The sequence below is a fragment of the Anas acuta genome, chromosome Z (assembly GCF_963932015.1).
Source record: "Anas acuta chromosome Z, bAnaAcu1.1, whole genome shotgun sequence".
Lineage (NCBI taxonomy): Eukaryota > Metazoa > Chordata > Aves > Anseriformes > Anatidae > Anas > Anas acuta.
The window spans coordinates 77,745,602-77,772,072 of NC_089017.1; the positions used below are offsets into that span (position 1 = coordinate 77,745,602).

The following is a 26,471-nucleotide window of genomic DNA, read 5'->3' on the forward strand; positions in this document are numbered from 1 at the left end:
CTGTTGTGATTTAACCCAGCAGGCAGCTAAGCACCACACAGCCATTCACTCACTCCCCTGCAGTGGGATGAAGGAAAGAATCAGAAAAAAAAAAAAAAAGAAAAAAAAAAAAGTAAAAATCATGGGTAGAGAGGGTAGTGATAAGGGCAGTGTAATAGGACAGAAAAGGAAGGGGAAAAATGATAAAAGAATATAAGAAAAAAAAATAATGCACAATGCATTTGCTCACCACCCGCTGACCAATGCCCAACCAGTCCCTGAGCAGCAGCAGCCCCCCCAGCCAACCCTACCCTGATATTAATTCTCCTGCATGATGCCCCCATGGTACAGAATACCCCTTCAGCCAGTCTGGGTCAGCTGTCCTGGGTCTGTCCCCTCCCAGCTCTTACTGCACCCCCAGCCTGCCTGCTGGCAGGACTGAGCAAGAAGCTGGAAAGTCCTTAGCTTAGTGTAAGCACTGCTCTGCAACAATTAAAACATCAGGGTGATATCAACATTATTCTCATCCTAAATCCAAACAGCTATCGGGAAGAAAATTAACTTTCTCCCAGCTGAAACTGCATACTGATTCTCCCCCCTTATGGCTGTAGGAAGAGTGGCTGGGCGGGGGCCTAAATGGTGGCCAGTGTCAATCCACGACAGGCACAGAATTTGGGGCTGTAGTCAGAGAGGAGGCTTACGCATGTAAATTCCAGTAGTGGTACCAGAATCCAACTGATCTGTACCAAAACACTGGTTCCCCTTCCTGCACCAGTTCTCAGCCCTGCTCTGTAGTGATTCGCAGAGCAGCTGCTTTCCTGCTTCTCTGTGTTGGCAAAATATTCTTCTGGCCACTCTCAGCTTTCTTGTGCCTTCCTCATACTAAGGTCCTGTTGACTCATGCAGGGCTATTTCCTGCTGCTTCACTTTCCAGGGCCTTGTTCCCTTGCTATGCTCTGACCCTGTGGGCCCTCTGCAAATGTGCAAGAAGAAACAGTCCTTGTCTTCCCTCAATCCCATTTCACGCAAGGGAGGGACTTGTCCTTTGTCTTGGGGATCCAGAACTACATGGTAGAGGGAAGGGATCTGGTGGGCTCTCGGTCTATGCATCAACATTGTCCTACAGTACATGATGGTGAGGTGATGCTGCAAAAGGAGGGCAGAGTCCAGGGTCCAGTCTAAAAATCCCCTGTGGCCCTCTGCACACAATGCGCTTATTTCTGTGGTTAGAAGTATTCTGCAAACAGCACAGATTTGAAGTTTTTTTGATCTAAGAAAATAACCCTGAAAGGAAGGTTTCCTCTAAGTCCTTTTGCTAGGAACTTGCCCTTTCAGAGCTGCTCTGGCAGTTTGGTTGCACCCCAGTTTATGCAGCGTGATGCATAAATGTGTACATTTTAGAAGATCTCTGATGAAACCAATCCTACACATTCATTCAATGCTTCTCCAAAGTAACTTCTATTACTAGCTCATGCTTCCAGCTCTTAACTGAGTTTGACATTAATGCATCCTGCTGAATTTTACCTGTTTTGCTGCAGCTAAGCCAGTTTCTCTTGTGTATGCTGACAAGTACACACAAGCCTCTGCAGTGCTGGCTACACTTTCAATGCCTTGCACTCAGTCGGAAATGAAGGCATGGGATCCCATTTCTGGTGTGCTCACAGTCCAGCACAGCCTTTGGAGGGGTGATGAGTGGGAATCATCATCAGGCAGAGAGAGGTCAGTCTAACTGGATGGTGGCTGAAGCATCCTTTCCAATCCACCCTGCAGGTATGGTTGGTAACCCCACCTCTTTGGTGGGAACACACTGCCCAGAAGGAAGCTTCCTAACAGCTCAAAGATAGTGCATATACATGTACAGATAAATAATTTACTTTTCTCCACAGGCCATTTCAAGTCCTTGTCTTTTTGCTGAGTGACTGAGAATGAAAATAGGTCATGACACCCTGAGACAGAACCTACAAGTTCTCACCAGCTATATCTGACATTATTTCCAGATGTTCCAGCTCATAACCATCATGGTCCACTGCAGGGATCCTGGCAAAGGTCTGTCACTTTGATCTCTTTGGACCAGCCCTTGTGTACCCGCCAACTCCACTCCTGATTTGCCGGCTGGACTGCATATTGCCCTTGTCTGCAAAATCTATTACAATACAGAGACGTTCCATTGCTTAAACAAGGGTCTTCATTTCCTATTCATGAAAAGTTTAGGTGACAATTCCAGGGCATCTTAAACAATAGCCATTTGTACAGAGGCTTGAGCTAAAACTGCATTTGCATCCTTGAAGGGCATTCTCATTGAACAAAGCGGTATGGGGCCTCACACCTGGAGAGACAGGATGATCCTGTGCCTCTCACTGTAATTTTGTCAAATCTAATCCCACTGTTCTCCTGCCAGCAGGCTGAAGTGGTATTTCACATCCATATGTGGGAGGGCTTCATGAGGAATGGGCACCGCATGTGTACTGCAGGACAGTTTGTTCCTCTTTTAACCTAGCAAGACTGAGAGAGAGCAAGAATATAAAAAGCCTAAAAAACAAAGTGAGTAACAGCAATCCCTGCAACCAACATCTCTCTGTAGGGAATGGACAATAACAAGGCACTTCTTGCTGTCACTACCTGACTATTCTGCAAACTCTCTTTGCTGCTGCACTGTGACCCTCCCTGAAGGCTGCCTGGGCATCGGCTCTCACCTCTCTCTCGGAGGGGAAGGTGGTTGCGTTCATCCACCTCTCTGCTCTCTTTCTGTAATGCCAGTAGCGGCACTACCGGTATTAAACATACCCTGCTGCAGCGAATCCATTGAGGGAGATCTTTCAGCACAAGATCAGTCCTGGGGTCTGGAAGGGGTCTGATGGCTGGAAGGGAAGTGGTGAGGTTTGATGCAGCAGGTGGTTTTCTTCCTGGGAGGCCACCAGCAGCAGATGTTGCTCACAAGAGTATCCCAGGTCTCAGACAGGAAAACAGGCATTTTCTGCCCCCTTCTGAAACTCTGGGTCACCTTTGCTGGGGGCACCTGTGTCTCGATGGGGGGTGGATGATGGTAAATGCCATCCTGTAGCAGTGATGCAGGCATTGACACTGGGAGCTGAGACAATTGCTTGCACAGGACTCTTGCTGTAAAGGGTTGTTCCCAAATGCCGTGCTCTCCACAGAGCTACAAGGTAAGCCATGCGTGTAGAACAGCTGGTGACTGACAGGAAGAGAGGGGCATGAGGTGTGAAGGTGGACTCACAGAGTCAAACGGGATGTGTGATATGGCTGAATAAGCACTGCTGCATGAACCTGAAAAATCCAGAAAACAGATTTTTGAGCACTTCTTAAGTCAGATGCATGACACTGTATTCTCAAGTGCAAGAAAACCAGCTCCACTTTGAAATGCTAGTGCGTGAAAGCAGTCCTTTGCCCTCAGGTGAATTGCTAATCACCACTGGAAAGGGCCTTGAGGGCAGAGAGGGCAGTCACGGCCCTTCTGAGCTGTGAAAATAATGGTGTGAGAAGGCAGACATGATTTGCTCTGGAGTTCAAGACCAGTTTGGACTGTTTCTGGATGGACTTGATGCTCTAGGCTGGTGAAGCAGAGAATCCAGTTGCCTCCCAAAAGCAGAGGCTGCTGAGGGCTGAGTAAATACTGGTTCCAAGCTATGGGTTGATTAAATTCTGCCCCTCTCTGATGTCTGCAATTAGACTGTCAATTTCTTTGATTTATCTACAGTTGTTTGCTGAATTGTGGTAAGTTCTGTGAGTTTTGTTTCTTAAATATGACTAATACTGAAATGTATGCTACTGTGACATAGATACAGAGCAGCATTGCACCTATTGTTATGATGAGCTGACCCTGGAGAACAGCAAGATGCAATTGAACCTGGCCAGGGACATCAACGGCAAAAAGAAGGGCTTCTATAAAGACATCGATAATAAAAGGAAGGTGAGAGAAAACGTGGGCATTCTCTGAAAATAAATGGGAGACCTGGTTACCCAGGATATGGAAACAGATGCAGTACTCGATGACTTTTTTGTCTCTGTCTTCACCAATAAGAACTCCAGCCACATATCCCAAGTAGTAGAATGCAAAAGCAGGGACTGGGAGGATTAAGAACCACCCACTGTAGGAGGAGATCAGGTTGAAGGCCATCTACGGAACCTGGAGGTACACAAGTCCATGGAGCCTTATGATATGCATCTGCAGTTCCTGTACTGGCAGATGAAGTTGCTAAGCCATGTCCTTCATGGCTGAGAAGTTGTGGCAGTTGGGTGAGGATCCACTGACTGGAAGAGGGGAACATAACCCCTATTTTTTAAAAGTTTTTTGTTGGTGGTGCTGGTGGTTTTTTTTCTTCAAAAAGGTGGGAAAAAAGAAGAACCTGGAACCTACAGGCCAGTCAATGTCAAATTTGTGCCCAGTAATATCACGGTGCAGATCCCCCTGGAAACTGTGCTAGGGCACATGGAGAATAAGGAGATGATGGATGACAGCCAGCATGGTTTCAGTAAGGGTAAACTGTGCCTGCCAAATTTGATGGCCTATGAAAACGGGGGTAGAGCATTGGTGGAGAGGGAAAGAGCAAAGTAATTGACATTTAGGTTGGATCTTAGGAAGAACTTCTTTACCGAAAGGGTTGTTAGACACTGGAACAGGCTGCCCAGGGAACTGGTGGAGTCACCATCCCTGGAAGTCTTTAAAAGACGTTTAGATGTAGAGCTTAGAAAGAAGAACACCAAGACTCACTGTTCTGCACCTGTGCATCTGGCTATTGCCCACAACTCTTTGAGTACGACCATCTGGCCAATTCCTTATCCAACAAGTGGTACACCTGTCAAATCCATGTCTCTCCAAGTTAGAGACAAAGTTATCATGCAGGCAGTCTCAAATGCTTCGCACAAGTCCAGGTAATTGATCACAGAATCACAGAATTTCTAGGTTGGAAGAGACCTCAAGATCATCGAGTCCAACCTCTGACCTAACACTAACAGTCCCCACTAAACCAAACTGAGTATGTTTGCTAAAGATACTAAATTAGGAGGAGCTGTTGATTCCTTTGAACATGGAGAGGCCTTGCAGAGAGATCTGGACACGTTAGAGGGCTGGGCAATCACCAACTGCATGAAGTTTAACAAGAGCAAGTGCTGGATTCTGCATGTAGCATAGAGCAAGCTTGGATATAGGTACTGGTTGGGGGACAAGGGGCTGCAGAGTAGTCCCTTGGAAAGGGATTTGGGGGTTTTGGTTGATGGCAAATTGAACACCAGTCAACAGCGTGTGCTTGGCAGCCAAAGGGGCTGTCAGCATCCTTGAGTGCCTCAGGCACAGCACTGCTAGCTGGCCAAGGGAATGGATTGTCCTGCTCAGCTCTGCATTAGTGCGGTCTCACCCCTAGTACTTTGCGCAGTTTTGGGTGCTACAATACAAGAAAGACATAAAACTATAAACGTGGGTCCTTTCCAATGCAAGATATTCTATGATTCCATGATTCCTAAAGAGTGTAGATTTAGATTAGCCATTAGGGAGAAATTATTTACTCAGAGGACGTTGAGGCACCAGCACAGTCTGCCCAGAGGAGCTGTGGATGCCCCATCCCTGGAAGTGCTCAAGGCCAGGCTGGATGGGGCATTGAGAAACCTGATTTAGTGGGAAGTGTCCCTGCCCATAGCAGGAGGTGTGGGGGTGGAATTAAATGCACTTTAAGACTGCTTCCAACTCAAACCATTCTCTGATTCTGTTATCCAGTCACACCTTGAGCAAGAAATATTTTGGAAAACCTCCTTCCCCAACATTTTAATGAAGACCACAATGTCATACAGCATGTGGTATTCCTTTATTCACTTGGCATCAGCAGTCCTGGCTGGTCCCCTGACAGCCACTTGGCCCTGCATGATGGGTATCTTTTCAACAAAGACACACAAAAAAAAAAAAAAAAAAAAAAAAAAAACATTCCAAATGTAACAACTTTGTATTATTTGCAAGAGACCCAGAATGCAAGGTGAAAACAAGAGTAAAAGGAGACTTTTGGAACTTAAAAAAATTACTTTTATTTTAGGAACCAATAAAATTATGGTAGATATTTACAAATAATTATCTCACATAAAGGTTACATAAATCAAATGTCCACAAGTAACAGTCACTCTCATGAAAAGACACACAGATATTGAACTACGCCAATCTTATTGCATGTTTCGTCAACTAATCTAAAAATAAAAAGTGTTGCAGTCAACCATTTAACTTAGAATAAAATCACAAATTTCAGTTTTGACAAGAAAAAGAATTGGGAAAAAAAAGGATCAAAAAAAATTCAAAAGGCCCATCCCCTATGAACCACACCTTAGCACCCCCACTCCCCAACCCACCTCCCATTTTGCTCCCCAAAATAAAATGCAAAACAAAAACCCCAAAATAATGTTCAACATCTTTGGCAAATTGGCACTGCTGTAATTACATTCAAATATTATAACACACAAAAGCAACACACAGCACTAAGGAAAAAACACCAAAATTTCAAGTCTGTTCTTTTCCTACTAGAAAAAAAGAATACAAAACATACACATTTTAAGAAGCAATTTTTCATCTGTTTTGCAACAGATGTTATCCCCTACTTTCAAAGGCAATTCAACAGTTATTTTTATGAGTTTTCTTGAAAGTTTTTTTTTTTTTTTTCTGCTTGTATGTATTTTTCAAGGAAAGGAGGCTTTTTTTCTCTCCCTCTTTTTTCCCCTCGCTTATAAGAAGTAAGCTTCAATGCAGGCATTGCAGACTTTGGTGGATACAATAGATATGTATTTCTTTGTTGCTAGAAGTTCCTAATAGAAAGTAGTTTGTTTCCAAGAAGCAAAAAGAAAGAAAGAAAGAAAGAACAAAAAGAAAAAGAAAAAAGAAAAAGAAAAAAAAAAAAAAAAACTGTTCTTTTTTCTTTTTTCTTTTCTTTTCTTTTTTTTTTTTTTATTTTTGGAAATAAATCCCATTTGCAATGAAATGAGTTTCTGTAATTTCAGAATGTACAAAGGCCACTAGAAAGTGAAAAACCAGGACAGTTTTTTTTGCAATACAAGGCTGAATGAAGCAAAAGAAAGATCTAAATGCCCACTGGTCATTTTCTATCTCACTTTACAAGGCAGAGTAGGAAACTCTGGACACACAAGTTCAATAGCGTGGTCACGAGTTGAGTGGAAAGGCTATCAGCAGGCTTCAGGTCTGTCCCATAACAATTCCCCACAGACTGGGAGATTCAAGCGTGCCTACAAATGCACACAGGTGTGCACATAAATCTCTACACACAGGCACGCACACACACTACAGTGCTGAGATTGCATCATGCAAAGCAGTCTGGCTCTTACTCTGAAGCTTTTTAATTAAGTTTGTCCTTTCTCAGGACTAGTAAGCAGAGATCACAGCTACAGCTGACAACTAAGTCACCTGCAATGCTGAAATGAGCAATGCTGGCACCAAGCACCTGTATACGGTGCTTTCCACTCAGTATTTGCTCACCAAGTCTTATTAGCTCCACCAGAAAAGCAGTATTAACCAGGTTCTAATCCTTTTGAATGTTTCCAATTTCTCATGCTGCTGTAACATGTCTGAAATAAGAGTGAGTTTCTGTCTGAGGGGCACAGCAGTGCAGAGCAGGTCCCTGGCCAAAGTCTTGAGCCTTTTGCTGCCACTTTTGCTCTCTGCCTTCAGTGCAGAGTGATCTTAGGCCGTGACTTAGGGCCCATGTCGGTGCAAGCAGCCCAGCCTGGCACTGCCTGCCTGTGGGCAGCCCCACACAGGGCTGCCGCTTTTCACAAGACTGCAGGGTACAGCACCCAGGAGCTGCTGGCCCCCTAGAGCTCTCAGTGAATCCAGAAGGAAAAGCAGGTTTTCCCAGCATTTGCTGGGACAGAGTCACAAGGGGGTTGGCTTAACACTGTGCTCCTGCCAAGGACCATGACCTCAGGTGTCCTAGTGACACACACGGGCACGCACCATGCAGGAAAGATTACAATACCAGTGAGGACACTTAACTGAAGCTGTGCAGCTGCTCCAGCTGCCAGCCACACGCTGGTCTATGTGCCATAATGCTTTGGAGCTATTGATATTTGTGCTTGCCAATAAGCAACATTATAACATGGCTTCCATTCTTCTTCATGCTCAAGGACTTGTAGAAGAGAGAAATTAAAGAAAATGAAAAAAAGGAATGTAATCCCATCAGTCAAGAAGGGGTATGGCAGAACACTTGCGCACAGCTAGTGGTTGCCAGTACCCCCTGAAGTGAGTGAACCCATCCTCTCTCTGCTCTCCACGACACACAGCCATTGTACCCTGCATCAGCGAGAGAGCTCAGCTGCAGAAGGACAGTGGAAGGATCACAAACGCCCCATCAGTTTTCTGTTCAACTTCACTTTTCTTCCAAAAAACACTTTTCAGTTAGTCTCTTTCCTCTCTTTTTTCTTTTTCTTCTCCCGGTGCTACTTCTTCCTTTGCTATCTCCCTCACAAAGGCTTACAACACCTGGGCTCTGCTTCTGGAGCCTGCAGTCCCAGCGCAAATCAAAGCTTCACTTTGACATCTCTGCATCTCTGAATAAACTTACTCTCTGGCCTTCTGATTTAATAGATATCAAAGTCTTCAGTCTAAGGATCTGGTCCTGAGACACGCTTAGCCCTGCAGTTGGTGGGAGCCATCTTACAATAATGCCTCTCTAGCTGAAACTTTGTACATCGATGCTAAGCTAATTCAGTGCCCACAACATTTTGTGTTTTCCTTATGGTCACACTCATAGCATTTGATTAAAAGTTTCCTCAACAAGTCAGTTCATGTAACACTAGCTCATGGACTCTGTTGATTTAGTTTTACGTCAGCATTTTCTCTCTCTCCACCTCTCAGACTTTATTTCTAGACCTGTCTGTATGGGAAATGTACTTGATAAATTTATTGCTGGAGCACACACTACTGAAAAAAACCCTCCATCTAGCTGCATTAAACAACTCAGTGGTGTAACTGCCTAAAGACGCTTTATGGGGCTGATCTCTGCAAGAGGCTGGTACTGATACATGGTGCTACAGGGCATTCTGCCTGAGTGAAACATAAACAGGGCCTAACATGCCCATAGCCCCAGTGCTTTTGGATGGGTGTCAATGACCCTCAAAACTGTTCTGGAAAACCTGCAACAGCCTCAGCAGATTAATATCAGCGTTCACCGTGTTTTCTTCCCTTTTTGCAATACCAAATGCTCACTTGCTTACGGGTTCCACTTCACTCAGCAGCCTCCACTGCAGCCAGCACATTAAAAAAAGAGCCTACGCACTGCGTGTTTTGTAACAGTCTCTTCAGCCAGTCCTTTTACAGAGCATACGTCTGCTAGAGATGACATACATCCCCAGCAGTGCTTGGGTCATTTGTGCTGCAAACAGCACAGGTGCACACACCTCTGCCTTGGGTTTGAGCGTTGTTGATCTGCTCCCCATTGACCCAAGCTGAGCCCCGTGAAGCAGTGCTACATCACAGGAAGGTCCAGCAGTCTGTGGCGCTGAATGAAACCCAAACATCCCTGGGGGATTGGTAGGGTGAGTGAGGGGAGGCAGTGCACCGGTGAGACAGGCAGCATTCCTCCAGTCCTGCCAGGGTCACAAAGGAAAAGAGCTGCAGAAGGCAACTTTCCGTCATCCTCGGAAGACCATTTTCTGCTAGTCATGAGTGTGAAAGACATTCCCCAAGGAATAAGATTTCCAGTGATGAAGACTATGGACAGAAAGTCAAGACCTCCTGAAGAAAGGAGTTTGTAAATATCAGGCATAATATCCCCAGAAACAGAAAATACCGACAAGAAGTGTCTTTTCTAGAAGTACAGTATGCATACTTATTGGGCTAAATCCTATTTGTCTTTCTTGCAGAGAAACAATCCTCGCAGACAGAGGTGGGCCACATTTGCCAGGGAGCCTCAGCAATGTTTTGGGAAGGTGGGCCAGACACAGATCTCAGCTGTGTGTGTGCAAGGGTGGGTGTAGTTTCACCTCTGCAGCTGCAGCCAGGGGCACACAGGCAGGGAGGGGACGTGCACATGGCCTGTGAACCTGCACCGTGTGTGCCCTTCACCCCCACGCTGGCTCTCTGGATAGAGCCCACCAGCATGCACTGCAGAATGACTCCGGACAAGGGCCAATCCTTAGGGGATCTTGATGAAAGCATTAAGGCAAACCAGGTCTGAGCCTAAGCATCTAGGTCTTTTCATCCACGGGCATGCATATATCCTTAGGATGAAATATACCTACTGTGCCTCTTGTAAGTCCCTACCCTAACTAAAAGAGTCTCTGTCCTGAGCATAGTAACACCTGCTGAAGTCTCATGTTTAGTCTTCTGAATGTTAAAATGAGTTTAAGTCATACAAGCCATGCCACTATTGAGAAAAAAAAAAAAAAAAATGAAAAAAAAAAAAAAAAGGTGTTTCTCAGGTAGTATTCAGAGCTGGTGAAACCACCCACGTGTAATCAACAAGAGCTGCTCTTCCCTCACGTGAAAGACATAAACAGTAGCTTTAAGACTAGCTTAATCACTGACCAGGTGGTGTCTGTAGCTCTTATATCTCATCCCCACCTCTGTTCTGGAGCCGTAACCCACACCTTCATGTCATGCTGTCAAATGCTCACTTCTTTTCTCTTCAGCTATTGTCAGATAGCCTTTTCACTTCCCAAGATTACAGAAAAGGCAGGTGCATTCAGTATGTGCCCCTGCACACAATGTGCACAGCTCAGTCAAGAACAAGTGTGAAGACTCCCACACAAGCACTATCCAAGAACAGAAACCCCCTTTGCAGCTTTACCACCAGGGTGCAAAACAGTCACACGGCATGTCATGATGGCTTAGAAAAGGTGACACAAAGCAAATCTTCAGAAGGTTTCTATATAGATGATTTGCCCATGCTTTTATTTTTCTTGAAAATGTGTGTGTGTGTGTGTGTGTGTGTATCAGCTATTAACTGTTGAAAAATAAAAAGGAGGTCTTTTTGTATGGGAAAGTTTTTCACATGCTCACAGAACTTAATTCTGGATTAGATGGAAACATTTAAGCCAATGGGACCATTCATGGCTTTTGAGGATCTGAACACATCTCACCTGGAAACTTGAAAGTGGTGGCTGCATTTTTGTAGCATGAGAACACATAAAAAACATGCCACCAAAACTGGGAGAGCACACAGAGACTCTTTCTGAATGGATCTGTGGCCATTAATGTCAAGATACCAGACGTGCAGCAGAAGAGACGAGGGGGAGGAAGTAAGGAAAGGGAGAAATATTAACTCAGTAGTTGCCATTTCAAATAAATACTTGTAAAACTAGAAGCAAATGTTTTTACTGGATTGTATATGGGACTGTATTTCAGGTTCAACACCAACAACCCCTTTTCAACTTTGGGAAACACACAGGCACACACCAGCAAGATCCCCTCGCAGTGCCTGTGCGGATCCGTGTAAATAAGCACGGCTGCCTGTGGGAGCTTCACACTGCCAGAGGCTACAGTCAAATCTTCATCTCAGCAGGGCCAGGGGTTTTTCCCACTGCTTTCAGAAGGGGCTGGGCACATACGTTCTACCAATACATGACTAAAGGTAGCTGCACCTGGGACTGGTGCAGGGGGACAGTGCAGGAAGAAATCAGCATTTTTCTCAGTTCCCTGGGAACAGCAGTGATCAGAGTAGTTGCTTACCAGATCAGCTGTAAGCTGCTTTCTTCATTAGCCCCAGGAAACAGTGAACATTGAACAAAATGTCACCATCAGTGCTCCCACTTTGAGCAGGAGGGGGAGAAACACAGAATTAACAGGGCAAAATTCTCCATGACACCAGTCTGGACTGCAGTGGCTTGAATTTGAAATTGCTCTTCTCCATGGTATTAGAATGACTTGAGAGATGCCTTCACTTAAATGTACAGACCCCCCAAAATGAGTGCCCCCCTCACCAGTTTGCTTCAGGAAGCACATGTGGCTGCCCTTGTGCACAATATACCCTGTTACGCGTGTACATTTCACAAAAATTCTTTTACCCCTTCCTCTCAAAGTGTTCATAATTGGATTTTAGCATACAACCTATTGAGATGTACAAAAGGTGTCAACTATGATTCCTTCTTGGATGCTGTTTAACTTGAAACCAGATAATTTGTTTCAGTGCTCGTTATGATGACAAATGACTTAAATGAATTTTAAGCAATAAACTGTCACAAAATTGCCCATGTCTTTCTGTTGCCCATGGGTTTGATACCAGCATATAGCATGATCATACACCACTGTCAGAAAGGATGCTGTACACAGAAGTAATATCAGCCTGAAATACAGCCACAATGAGTGTTAACCTGGTTCAAAGTTGCTTAAAGCTTACTGAATTCTTTGAATCAGTGCACCAGTTTCAAAACACATTTTCAGATGTATTTTGAGTTCATATTTGTACAATGTTGCTGCTTATGCTAAGTCACTCATAGTAATACAAACAAGCAAATATTTACAGTGCTGCTTGTGTAAAATTGAGCAGACTGATCTTTCTTTGCAACAAAAATTAAAAATAAAATAAAATAAAATAAAAATTGCGTTGAGTCTCACAGCCTGTTTCAGTGTGCAGTAAGAGGAAGCCACCCCAAGCAGGGAGGCTCAAGCCTCTTCCTTATCCCCAGATACAGCCGTGGCACCCACAGGCAATTAAAGCAGTAGCCAGCCGGCTGCAAAAGACATGAAACTACTGCATTTTTATGACCACATAAAGTGTCAGGAGAACCATGTCCTCCTGTTTCTTCATTTTGTTTGAGACCCAGATAACACCTCCAGAATTAAGAAAACAACAATATTAAGTTCACCAAGTCTAAAGAGTAAAATTTCAATTAGCTTGTTCCTACTAGATACTTTCTCCTTCCCTTGCAGGGTGACTTGCATGGTTGTGGCAAGGTGACTCAATGCAGTTGTCCCAGGCAGTATATTTTTGTAAGTGTTTGGGCTCCGGGCTCCAGGGTCAGTGGCGGTCATAGGCAGCAGCCGCTGCAGGTGGGGCGGCTCCACGGGCTGCAGCGCTGTAGTAGTATGGAGAGCCTGGAAGAGAAGAGACCACTGTGAAGAAGACAAACGTGGAATGGTGCCAGCTTGCACCATGCCAACACAGACAGCAAATAGCTCTCCAGCTTGAGTTCAGACTCAGAGGAGTAAAGGCCAGGTGATTAAAATAAAATTCACAGTCACAAATTCTGCATGAGAATATTCCTGGAGCTGCTTTGCATTTCTGCTGGCTAGCAGAACCAGATATCTGGTTCCCTTACTCCACCCAAAACATTAATTTCATTTACATTGCAAAAAGTGAATTACTTGACTCTGACTTCTCTGGTGTTTTTTTTTTTTTGTTTGTTTGTTTTTGTTTTTGTGTGTGTGTGTCTTTATTTTTCTGTCCTTTTAGAAGGATGCAGAGTTGAACCCAAAGTATTCAACATATTTTACTGGACTCAAAAATATTTTCCCTGTTTCTCAAGATACTTCTTTCAAGGAATAAACCCCTGGCTTTTGCTTAGCTCTGGCAATGATGTTGAAGATACAGAAAGAACAGTGAAATTTGTGCTACTGGATCTGCTTCTGTGATGGCCACACTACATTGGCCTCCGTCTGGCCAGAGAAAGCCCTTTGTCATCTAACAAATTTGCTGAAGGGAGAAATTGTCTCAGAAAATATCACTTAGTAGTGAAATTGAATTCAGTGAAAGTGAGTTTGAACTCAGAAATTCTGTTACAACTACCTACAGTGAATAACATCTTATCTGAAGAAGTATCAAGTGCTCTATATGACAGCTTCTGAAACAGGCACTTCACTCACAAGCTGATCAAATAAAGATACATTTTATTTTTTCATTCAGTACATGTATTACACATCTGAGTGAACTATGCAGATTGATAAGTGCTGAAACACTCATCTAGCATGACAAGGCCTGAAAAATATTGATGATGACTTTTCTGCCCTGCAGTGCTAAGCAGTAGGCTGGGTGATCACTGAATCTGGATTGACTGCTGAAATAAGGAAGAGTGTTAGACTTCACTTGTATCTAGACATACACAAATTTGTCTAGACAATACAAAGTATTAAATCAGTTCCATGTACACTGGAGAGGAAACCAGCTCTGATGTGGTATAAGAAGAGTAAAACAAAAAATATTTCCTAGTGCTGTCAGTTCATCTCCAAGTCACCAGCAGAGTTTCACATTCAGGAAATGTAAGGTAGGCAACAGTGTGGAAGAAACCCCGTGGAAGGATTCACACCTGGACTCTTGTGTCCAAAACCCCCCAGAAAGGTTTGGACGAGCAATAAAAAGCCAACACAGGGATCTGCTCTGGAGCAGGCTGGGCTGTAGTATCAGGTTCAAAGAGCACCCTACCCCATCCTCTTTCATAGCCTCCGTCTGAAGTCAGGCGTGTTTTTGGCTTTGCTGTTTACCTCAAAAAGGCATGACTCAAGGACTGCTGGTTCAAAAGCCCAAGAACAGAGCTAGAATCACATCACCACTTCTAAGAGGAAGCCCGTGGACATTTAGTGTTAACTATCAGCTCAGGATGGTGCTATAATTGCAACACACAGGGCTTTCTTCACTTTCTGCCCGACATGACCTGTCTGAGGTGCTCAGGCTCCAAAACTCAGCTCTTTCCTCTTTGCAGCTCTGGTATGGAATGAGAAAGGCCAGCAAAATAAGTGCTGCTTCCCAGAAAGAGTAAGACAGCCCTACCAGCTTAAACACTTCCCGAAACACTGCTATTGCTGGATCCAACAGGATTCCACTAACATGCAAGCTCACCTGTTTCTTCTGCTTTCCTCCTGAGCACATTGTCAGGAAGTTAGCTCAGGCTTTATCACCAGCCTGATGCTGCCAATTTCCAAGCTGGTACAAGCCAATACATCAAAAAAACAGAGCTCAGCTAATATGTACCATTGCATCGTACATCCTCAGCACAGCCATGAAAAAGAAACTTCTTTCTCATGATCAGAGTCCTACCAAAGCACATGATACTTTTCTCCTGCAACCCTGATGGATCAGAAACTACAGGATTTGGGCATGGGAGCATGGCTTCTGCAACAGTCAGTGCTGCAGCAGCAGAGTTTGTACGCAGGGGCCTGCCACATCTGTGAGGAGCATTGTCCTCAGTGCTTCAACCATCCAACATATCATGCAAACCTGCTGCAAAGGGATGAGTTTAAAGAAGGTAAACCAAGTTTCAGGGCTGTGGCTTCAGTTGTCCAGAAGGGTTGTCACATGTTAACCATGCATCAGAGGAATTCAATACTCTGAACTTGGCCGGTGAAGTAGCTGGCCAAGGTAAACATTTGCAAAGATATTTGCAGAACTTGTAGGTAGGCACTCATCACATCTAGATTTGTTAACTAAATTTAAGTATTTTAAGCAGTAACCAAGAGAGGCCGTTTTGATAGAGCAAACTAAGCTCATAGGATCACTGAATCACAGAACATCCCGAGTTGGAAGGGACACATAAGGATCATCAAGTCCAACTCCTGGCACCACACAGGTCTACCCAAAAACTCAGACCGTATGACTAAGAGCACAGTCCAAACGCTCCTTAAACTCCAACAGGCTTGGTGTAGTGATCACTTCTCTGGGGAGCCTGTTCCAGTGAAGAAGCCTCTTGGTGAAGAGCCTCTTCCTGATGTCCAGCCTGAATGTCCTCTGTCGCAGCTTGACACCGTTCCCTTGGGTCCTGTCACTGGTCACATAGAGCGGTGCCTTCCTCTCCACTCCCCTTCAAAAGGAGGCTGCAGGTCACGATGAAGGCCCCCCTCAGCCTCCTCTTCTCCAGGCTGAACAGGCCCAGTGCCCTCAGCCACTCCTCGTACATCTTTCCCTCTAGGCCCTTCAGCGTCTTTGTCGCCCTTTGCAGCTCAATGCTGCAAACTCAGCCATTCACCAAACTTTGAAACTTGCCTGCTGTCTAACTGATTTGGGGGGAGGGATGTTCAAAATGACAACAGGAGAAAGGACACCTTTACCCTGTCCAGCAATACAGCAAAAGTGGCACAAAAGAGATCAGGCGACTGAGATGTCCACTCTGTCCTAAAGCAAAGACAGCTTCGGCGTATTTCTGTTCCCCAGCAATTCCATCTGAGTTTTCTCTGCTGCTACAGCATCTCAGCACAAAAAAAAAACCTGCTAGGCTCTTGGAGACCCAGGTGAAACTGCTGTGTTCACACAGCAAGGGCACCAGGAGGACTGGAGCAAAGGATGGCAGCAATATGTCTTTGATGCTTTCCAGAGGCCTTACACTTCTTCTGAGCTTCATTTCTCCAGTTTACATTTCAGCAGTGAAATAAAAAGCTTGTATTTAAAGTGAAAAATGAAAACATCACAAAGCAATCACTCTTTCTCCCTGTCACCATACTACCATCCAGAATAGACTTGTCCATCCTTTTGTCATTTTTCCTTTCTAATTCATATTATCATCAATTTATTTCTTGACACAGTCATTTCTGGTGCCTACTTGTTCTCTAATCCTTTCACAGGAACCCACAGAAGAACCGAACATAATCCTAATCGACCAGCTTTAAGCCCTGCCCTCACAGGATGCCGTGCCAGCACCATGACTTTGTAGGCAACCCCGAGAGGAAGCCCTCCCAGACAAGGCGCATGAACCACATCCGTGCGGGAGAAGGAGAAGCACATCAAGCAAAACCCGCCGTGAGCAGCATCAAGTCGAAAGCAATGAGAGAGAATGGTAAAGAAGTTATTGCAACAAGCCAGCATGAAATTGAATCGTTTTTCTTCATTAGACTGCCTTCCTGTTATCCACTTTTAGCGTGTGCTTGTTGAGCAGACTCTACACCGGCATGCCTGCCAGGCCTTGCAGACAGTGACAGACTGAGCCCTCAGTGCACGCATGCTTGCTTCCCGGCGTGTTTGTGTGCACGCCTTTGTGCACATCCCTGTATTATAGCAGCTTCAGGTCATTAACAGCACGGTGGAGAAAAAAAAAAAAAAAAAACAAGACACCATTTCTCCACCTCTTCGTATTGCTTCCATGAGGACACCTGGCTACAGCCACTGAGATGGATGCAACACCAGCAGCCAGCTCTTGCATTATCCATCCTCCCTGCATATATATCATGATAGAAACCCAGGGATTGCCATCACTCCTGCTGCAGTCAGGGATGGACGAATCGTGTCAAGACATGCAGCAAATGCTTGCTGTGTCCATGCTGCAGAGCTAGGTATTGGTACTACTGGGGTTGATGGCAGGACAGAAGGGTGGGAAGAGGCCACAGAGCTGCAGCGGTGAAGGGATTTCTTCTTTTGCCCCTGCTTCTCTTGACCACTCTGGGGGACTGTAGGTTGGTGCTCTCCCCCTCCACAAGAGCTAAAGACCACGGTGTTTCAGATTGCCCCAGAAAGAAAGGTGCATGGTCACCTTCTTGTATCAGTTCATGTGCTAGCCGGAGCAGATGTGGGTGGGCTGCCTGGTGCTCCTTTTGCAGCAAGCACAGAGCAGGCATGGAACCAACAGCAAGCAGCTGGTTCTCTGGTGGGCCATACAGCTGCTCTATACCTCATGCAAGCCTCCCCAGAGCACGGTCCTACCTCACAGTGGAGAAACTGTCTCACTCCTCTCACTGCTGCTCCACATTCACACAAGACCAGGGACTAATGACCCAAGTCTTTATGCTATTCTTAACATTCTTTATTCCTATTCTCCTTATTCCTCCTCCCAAACCATTTTTCAACCCCAGTATCCTTTCTTGCTGGCACTTGCAAATCACTGCATCTCTCTTTTAAATTCATCTTTCACAGATTTGAGCCTGGTGTGATTGCTGCAGTGCAATTCTTCCTTGCCAGAACAGGGAATTAATTGAACATAGGTGCTGTTAAGTGCTTAGAGTATTACAATTTCATCTTGGTGAAGGGAGAGGGACTTAGTAAAACAAACTGTGTCAGTCCATGTACCAGTCCTGATTAATTTTGTCAAGGTTTCTGCTTTGAGGCTGATACTGCCAGAGCTTGCTCTCAGGAGAGAATTAGTAAATGTACTCACGTATACTGAGAAGAGTGGAAGCATCCTGGATATAGCTTAAATTAACCTCCTCTCTACTGCAGGTGCTCAGATTTGTAACACAGAGCCTTCTGAATGTTCAAGGAGACTTGGAGCAGGCATTTAAGGCTCTGCAACAGATTCTTACTTGCCCTGAATTACCACTGAGTTTAGTGGGCATGTTGGCACATGAATGGAGAGCCAGATTAGGCTCCCAAGGATAACAGAACAGTATGGATAACTGGGCTCTCTGGATGATACAGGAGACCTACAGACAATGGCCAACCATGGACATTCTTAGGTTGTATGGCTGCATCTGGATGTTGCAGTGTCTCTTGGAGCACCTGCTCACCGGCCTTGCCATCCAGCACAATGTCGGCACAGGCAAGAGCTCCATGCTCCAGTTAGGTCCAGTAGACTCCCAGTAAATGCATTTTCAAACTTAACACCATTTTGCTTTTGGTGCTCTTCTGACACAAAAAAAAAAAAAAAAAAAAAAAAGGAATCTCAAAGGTTCAGCTCAGTCAAGACCTCACTGCTACAGTTCTCAGTTCTTACACTTTGACCATAGACAGATACTACCTGAGCACCACAGAGAGCTACAAATTATGTCAGATCTTAACCAGCTCAGCAATACCTACACTGATGACAGAAGCAAAGTGGAGCAGGTATTTTAAACCATCACTGGCCAGACAAGGGAATTCCTCCTCCAAAGGAAACTCCAGCACTTCTGGTTTTGTGATCATGCTAAAGGAGCAGTAAGTTCTTCCTGAGGACTTGCTGCAGAACAAATATTCCCATTTCTTTTTCTTTCCAATGTATCAAAAGCTTTCAGTCTCATCATTCCCATTCAGTGTGCCACAGTGCATTCATAACATGATATAGCAGTGATTGATAGTGTACTTACTGAAACACACAATTTTGAAAATATCAAAATGAAATGCTTCATATAGGATAAAAACAAGGAATCTAAAAGTATAGATTTAACAACTCTTGATAACAAAAAAATATTATTGTATTTACACTGTGCAACATTTCAGGTTCAATAAATCTGTAGTTTCCGAAGGAAAATGGTAGCATTCAAATCTTTTTGCCCTTGCCCCCTTTAAACACATGTTCACAGCATGCTACTGAATAAATACTGCTGTATAAATGCTCACTGGTTTGAGATGTGAGCCTTACAGTCCATTCACTTTAAGGTGAGGAGCACGCACTCATTTCAGCTGTGTTTTCCCCACATATTCAAAGAAGAGAAAGAATTTGCCCCCAGAAGTTTATCATCCAAAAAGAAAACAAGGAAAAAGAAGCAAATCCTCTCCTGCACTTGCAATTTGCAGGCACAAGTCTGCGACCCAGGAGCCTTGCCAAAAGCCACTCTTGTTATGTAGAAAGGAGGACTTTGAGTTGGGTTTTCACTTATTCTGAAAATCCTGCTGGTTTATTCACAGGTTTGCAGGAAAATTAATAAATAAATAAATAAATAAATAAATAAATAAAAAAGCCACGCACATGCAAGACCTGGCTTCCAAGGCCTCCCTTCAGCAGTAGGTTAAAGCATCTCATCTGCTTCCAAAGGAGTTGCAAAACCAGGAACTAGGAAATAACTGCATGCACTCTTCTACTGGCTAAAGCGGCTTCCTTCATGCAGCCAAACCAAAGTCTTGCAGGCACTCCTGGCTGTGGCCATGGTAACTACGGGTTTAAGCACAGGGTCTCCCCTGGCTTTGTACAGCTATGCCCATCTATATTAGCTGAAGATCTGTTCTCTGATTTATGATGGAAGCACTAACAAACCCTTAAATGTGGCACAGCAAATAGCAGTAGTATACCAGCACCATGGCATGAGAGGCAGAGGCTGTCTATTGCTCCCGAAGGATTTGTTTAAGGACAAGAACTATGATGAATACAGCCTGGGTGGCTCAATTACATGGGGACTCAATTACTTAAAACAAAGAAACTGGATGAAAAAAAAAAAAAAAAAGACAAAAATTCAAAATTATTTCTCTGCTGGAGGTCACATATAACAGCCCTGTCATCCATAAATCTGGAAATCTCTAAGGCATGCTATTCCTGTGTTGAGAGATGACAATTAATTGGTATTTTACTTACCTCATCCATGCAAATTATGCAGGGAAAAATTCTAATTACTGCATGCTACATGTGTACAAGGTCAAAGTGGGCCAGCTTTTGACAGTGGTGTAAAATGGATTATGTTTATGCTTCACATGAGGGCCATGATCCTGCATGAGCCACAGGGCTCCTACCCCCCACCATTTATGAAAGCCCATGCAGACATCAGTGAGATTGCACTGGCACAACAGTCCCTTGCAGAAGAAAAGCTGCATTTGGTGAAAGAACAATTGAAGAGCATGCACAACATGAGGGCCGGGAGAAAGGGAAAGGGCTGGAGCCAGCAAGAAAATAACAGCGCAGAGAGTGCTGGGGCTCACATCTGACTGTAACAGACACAGCAACTTCCTGAAGCAGGTGTCCCAGTAAAACACCACTAGTTTTGTACAAATAGGATTCCTTGCCCTCCAGAAATGGGCATCCAGTCTTCCAACAATGCCTTCTGTTTGTCAAATGATCTTATGGAGCAGAAACGGGAAGACAAGAGGTTTTGGCATGGGGCTTCCTGCTGACAAGAGGAACTAAGAGCATTATCATGCCCCAACAAAGATCTGCAGCCACTCACCAGGGAAGAGCACTGGGATGTAGGACTGCACCAGGACATGCATTCTGCCCCCCCAGGTGGTGGATAATTGCCTCCAGCTTATGAATGAGCCACAGCTAGCAACGCAGCCTGAAGGGAGGGGCAGTAACTTACCAAGGAGTCCAGGATTGGGAAACCTCCAGGAATCATTGTACGTTGAATATTGTGGATGGCTGTATGGGCTCCCAGAAAACTCACTCCCTAAATAAAAGGAAAACAGAAGAAAAAAAAAAAAAGACAAAAGAAAAGATCATTTGATTTAAGACTTCAGTTGTTCATGTGGGAAAGGAACTAATCAGTATGTGCTATACTCTAGTGAAGACTCTCATAAAAGCACTGCTGATCACTCTCTTTGAAGAAGAGCAATCTGGATGGCCAAATTATTAAATGAATGGGAACAGTCATCTTTTGTGTGTTCTTCTTGCACTGTAGATCATGCCTGATGAGGTGGTGGGATTTTCTCACACCGTCTGTACTGCAGGAGCAAGACAGGTTGGAGGAATGGAGAAGGGTCTGGGACACACCTAAGGGGCTGGCCATTGCCACTGTGGTCCTACAGCAGGACAAGAAATGCAATCCTGGGACAGAGCTGGTCAACTAGGCTCTCTACTGGGAGGAGAAGACAAATCAGCTAATCTTCTAGGTATTGAATATCATTCCAGGCTCTCCAGGAGAACATGGTTTTGGTCCCAGGCTTCCATCCATCATTTTAACCAAAGGAGAGGGATGCTGGCATCAGTTTTGGGTGGCTTTGAAACCTTCTGGACCAATGCAAAGTAAATACTCAAAGAGTTACTGTTATTTATCTTCTTGTGAGCTCCTGCTTTCCCCATCTGTTTGTTCCCTGCACGTATTCTCCTGTTTCATATCTCAGCTGCAAGCTCATCAGGGCAGTGCTCATCATGTAGCTCTGACCCTGGGCAGGGCACCCAGCTCCAGCACCACAAAAATACACATACTGCCATTGTTTTGTTAGGGCATCTTACACAAATGACAGTTTCTCCTGTTCTCTTTCTTTCTTCCTTCTTTCTTGCTCCCTCTCAAGTACACAAATGCATACAAAACAGCACAGCAGGAGAAATTTTCCTTTGCTAAGTAGTGGAGAAGGCTGCCAGGCTGAAGAAGGAAGATGCTGTCTGTAGCCTTCAGCTGTTCTGGTCCTTGGCTATGGCACAGCTTCCACATTGCACTCAGGGACTGCTTTTATCCAGCCAAGCAGCAGAGCCACACCACCAACACCTGGCAGCAACATCCCACCAACCTGCTGGCACAAGTGGCAAACCTGCACAGGGATCACAGCTTCACCCTGCACTGAAGCAGTTAAGCCCAGAACAAACCAGTTCTGATTTATTTTGTTTTATTTTATTTTATTATTTTATTTTATTTTATTTTATTTTATTTTATTTTATTTTATTTTATTTTATTTTATTTTATTTTATTTTATTTTATTTTATTTTATTTTATTTTATTTTATTTTATTTTATTATTTATTATTTACTTATGCATCATTGTTTCTCCCTACCTCTATTTACGGATGTGTAGAGTACCAACTACAGACACGTCATCTGACATCTCCATGGGTAGACCTGCACCTTGCTTGGAGCAGCAGGCACTGGCTTTGCAGGCCAGGAAGACAGGACAGACAGACCATGGCGCCGGCCCAGCATTTTTCTTTTCTTTACGTGTGCCTCCTCCAGCTGTTACACACTGGTTGGCCAAGGCACGTTTGCAGGAGCACAAGCAGAAAATAAAGATTTGTACAGCTGCAGGTGGGACCATTAAATGCCCATTCTGTTAAGTGCCAATTGTGTTCTGACTACATTTCTACAGAAGTTCAGAACAGCTTTTCATTACTACTTCTAAGAAACAGTATTCATTCTAGCAGCCATGGAAAATAGAAATGTTTCCAAACCCTTCTATGTGGTGCAACACATTTACATTTATTTACATATCCTCCCTAGTCCTTGTCCTTCTGGATCATAGACAACTTTAGTACCCGACCACTGAGGAGCACAGAGGAGCACAATGGACAGGACAGCCTCTGCTCCCAGCTGCAGACCCTTTCTGCAAGAAGCAGTCCTGGGTGTGGAGAAGAGTCTGCCCAGCTGCCTTGTGTGCAGGCTGAACAAATGTCATACCAAGCCATTGTGCCCTTGCATGACCCGAGCCCATCAGGAGACGGGACAGCACATCCCTCTGTGAGTCCTGGGCATTTTCACCTGGAACATCGTGCTCCCTCACACACTTACACTCTGCACACTGCTAAGTAGGCAGCTGTGCTTTCTAAACATTCAGCAGCGCTGCCGCTTGGCTATGGGCTGACATTTCATTGTCTCATCCTCTCTTGCTTTGCTCTCCTCCCCCCAAAATCTCCACTACCCTCTTCCCTTCACACAAACACACACACACATATCTTGGACCCTCTCTGGGGGATGCTCTGGTGCCTGTCAGGCTGAGGCTTCCAATTCTCTGTTTTTTATGCCTCAGTGGTCAGGGTGTCAAGCTCCTGCAGTACAGACCAGCCAGGAGCTCGAAGAGTCACTGAACACCATCAGTTCAGTGACAGTATTGCTTGCTTCTTAACATACTCTGCATATCCATCAGCCTTGCAAAAAGAGATTGGGGGAGGAGGTAGGGGGGGCAGAAAGGGAAAGGAAAACGAGAGAAAAGGAATAAGGATGGGAGGGAAAAGAGGAGAAATGGGGGAGAAAGTCTCAAGCCCTGCAGCTATCATCACAATGTGTGGGCAGACAAATGGTACAGCCACAGCGAAACCAAACTAGATGAATGAATGCTGCACGAATGCCTCGTGAGTTTCACCACATATTCCAAGGCCCATCAGATATACTTCTTGACAGCACTGCTTAGTAGCCAGCCCCACTCAAAAAGTACCACAGAGCAGCTACCCTGGGATACACACACATGTGATGCACTGTAGAGCAGGGGTGGCAATCTGTTCCTTCATGTTGGACAGCACCACCCCATCCCTGCTGGCCCAAACCCAGGCTGTTACGATAGTACTGCTGCTATAGCCCAAAAAGGCTGCACTAGAGGTAGAGGTCTCATTTTGAAAGGTTTAAGAGGGAAGAGTGATTCACAGAAACACTAGTGCTACGACACAGCAGCAAACCTGAAGAGAAGAACTCCATCCAGAGATGGTAGGACAGAGACATAGCCACCCTCACCATGGGTTGAGCCCCAGGAGCAACTGCAGAGCTTGGTGGTGGTGGTGAATAAGTCTGCTTTGTCCTCTCTGCCCTGTTTCCACTGGGGATTAACAACTCAGTTTTACCTGTCAGTTCGGTTTTAAGGTAAAGGCTCCACTAAGTTTCCAAAGTGATGCGCAGGACTAAAAACCTGTATTTAAAAATCACCAAAAAAAAAAAAAAATACACAAAGAGAAAATTTCATGGTGTGTTTAAAAATACCATGGCTTAAGAAAACTGCCTGTACAGGGGACCAGGGAGGCTGTATGTACCTCTGTACACAAGGTACTGGACTTAGCCCAACTCACAAAACTTATCTAAACTTTAGGTGTTTGGACTGAGCTCTTTGTCAGGTCCTTTCTGTACCCAGCAGAGAAATGGGGTACCCCAGAAATCAGTCAGCCCACTAAATTCATACCTGAAAGAGGTGGGGGTGGCTGATATCTCTCCCTGTTATATCAAATGTTGTACATGTTAGCTGCTGTAACTCAGTGAGGCTGTGGCATGTGCTGGCTGCTCTTGATGCAGGTGCACAGCATGCACCCAGGGTCAGCTCCCACGACAGACACCTCCTGAAATCAGGTGCCCTACTGCTCTTAGGAGCTCAAGAGAAGAATGAGGGTGCTGAAAACCTTCCTTGCCCACTGAAAGGCAGAAGAATGGGCAGAACAGCAGAAGGAAAAGCAGATGTTGTTGGCTGGCCCTAGGAGAGCAACATGCATGTGCACTAAGAGGGAGTTCACAGATATCTCTGCACAAGCTTAGGGGATGTCTCCCCCTGCAAGAGGTTGCATTAACCACAGTTCTGAGGCTGGCTGTGCAACTCAGCCAGCTCCAGCCTTCAGACAGGTGCAGAAGCTGCAGTTCTCACCAGCTGCACAGAGATACGGTGGGTACTATATGCTTAAACCTTGCTCAAGTCAAGATGGGAAGATTTGCAGTCAATCTCAGCTAGCTTTGGGTCTTGGTAGGTGAGAGGGGAATGCAAATTATTTTCCATCCTTTGTGTTTGTTTGTTTTTCAAGGGGATGCTGTAACCATAGAGGAGTCTAAGTTGGAAGGGATCTGTGAGGGTTATCTGCTCCAAAACTGCCCTCAAAGGAGAGAGAGCTTCAAATCCAGCCAATTCATCTAGCCAAGTTTTGGATATCTCCCAGGATGGAGATTCATGGCTTCACTGGGACACTGGGCCATAAAGTCTGGCCACTATCACTGTGCAGCATGGAGAAGATCTGGATCACTGCTGTCTCACTAGATAGCACAGCTGTAGTGAATTTGTCCCTTAATATTTTATTCTTAAGACCATGTAACATTTAACAGTAGAAACTAGCAACCTAATCAAATATGAAGAATTTTTGTGACCCAGCTGCTGGTATCCTTTCACTGAAATACAAAGCTTTACAAATACTTTACAAACAAGTTTGTTTTAACATTTCCAAGCTCATCACAGAGCTCTGATTCCCAAGGAAAACAAGCCTCGGAGTCACACAAGATCCTGAGAATCAGAAGCTCTGGAGCCAGTGAAGCGCTAGCTAGAGCTGGCAAGGTGAAGGTGGACGTGTTTGAACACTCCTTTCACTCCCTTTTCTCAGTTCAGATAGTAAGTTTTGTGCACATGTTTGCAACAGGAAGAATCCATCAAGACCATGGAAACAAATGGTTATATCAGTGTTATGGTTTCAAGATACCACCTACAGACCTGATCCAGGCTTGACTTCCTCTGCAATCAATTGTGTCATGCAGAAATCAGTGAAAAAATTCAGGCAATTGAGTAAGAATTGGCCTGTCTGCTATGTTTGCAGCCCGGCTGTAACTAAGTGAACCACTGAGTTACAGAATCGGACTCTTCACAATATTTTTTTCTCAACACTTCTCCTTCCTGGTCAGTCAGTCACTCACCAGCTCAGGGATCTTTGTATAATCTGCCTCAGCTGCATCTTCCAGAAATGAGTGTGTTTCTCTCCCCTTTTAATCAGCATGTGGACACTTCTGATGAGTATCAACTGGAGCCACTGTGAGTTAGTACAACCCCCCTACAGCTGTCCCTGGTCCTTTCTCACCAGATTGTCCAAGCCTCTGTTTTTAATTCCAGTCCAAAACTGCTGCATCCTTTTGACATCCAAGCTACCGGTTTAGGACAGTGTCTTATACAGCCCTTCTATTTGGTAGACTAATAAAAAAAGCCAGGGGAAAGTTTTCAATAAACACAGCTTCATGAGGGACACGAATGGGATGGTGTGGGACACAAAACAGAATTCTGATCAAGAACAACAACACACTGCTCATTCTTTGTTGGGGTCCAGGGCAAATTCAAACCTGAGCTCCTGTACCTGCCTAGAAATTGGACATCTGTAGATTAACTGTTCTCCCATTCCACCCTGACCTTCAGGCAAGGGCTGCAAGTGTCTTTATTTTTTTCACATGGCAAAGAAATATAATGCAACTTAAAAAAAAAAAAAAAATCTTGAGTTTTATTTGTTTTCTGTCTTTTTTTTTGTGTGTGTGGAAGTAATCACATGGATCATAAATTTCTTCGGTGAACTCCAATAACAATCATTATCCTG

At 44.7% G+C, this 26,471-nt stretch overlaps 1 protein-coding gene across 4 annotated transcripts in view; it reads right to left on the bottom strand.

Moving 5' to 3' along the window:
* Positions 1 to 5,973: 5,973 nt before the first annotated feature.
* The window catches only part of PAX5 (paired box 5), a 133,409-nt gene continuing 112,911 nt past the window's right edge, over positions 5,974 to 26,471 (bottom strand). For 2 of the 4 annotated variants that reach the window (XM_068667014.1, XM_068667015.1), the window contains exons 10-11: positions 20,816 to 20,902; positions 5,974 to 13,015 (exon numbers count right to left, since the gene is read on the bottom strand). In XM_068667014.1, coding sequence (XP_068523115.1) covers positions 12,939 to 13,015; positions 20,816 to 20,902 — 164 coding nt within the window. In that variant the 3' untranslated portion in view covers positions 5,974 to 12,938. The remainder of the gene's footprint in view (positions 13,016 to 20,815; positions 20,903 to 26,471) is intronic. The other 2 variants (XM_068667016.1, XM_068667017.1) reach the window with 1 other exon arrangement.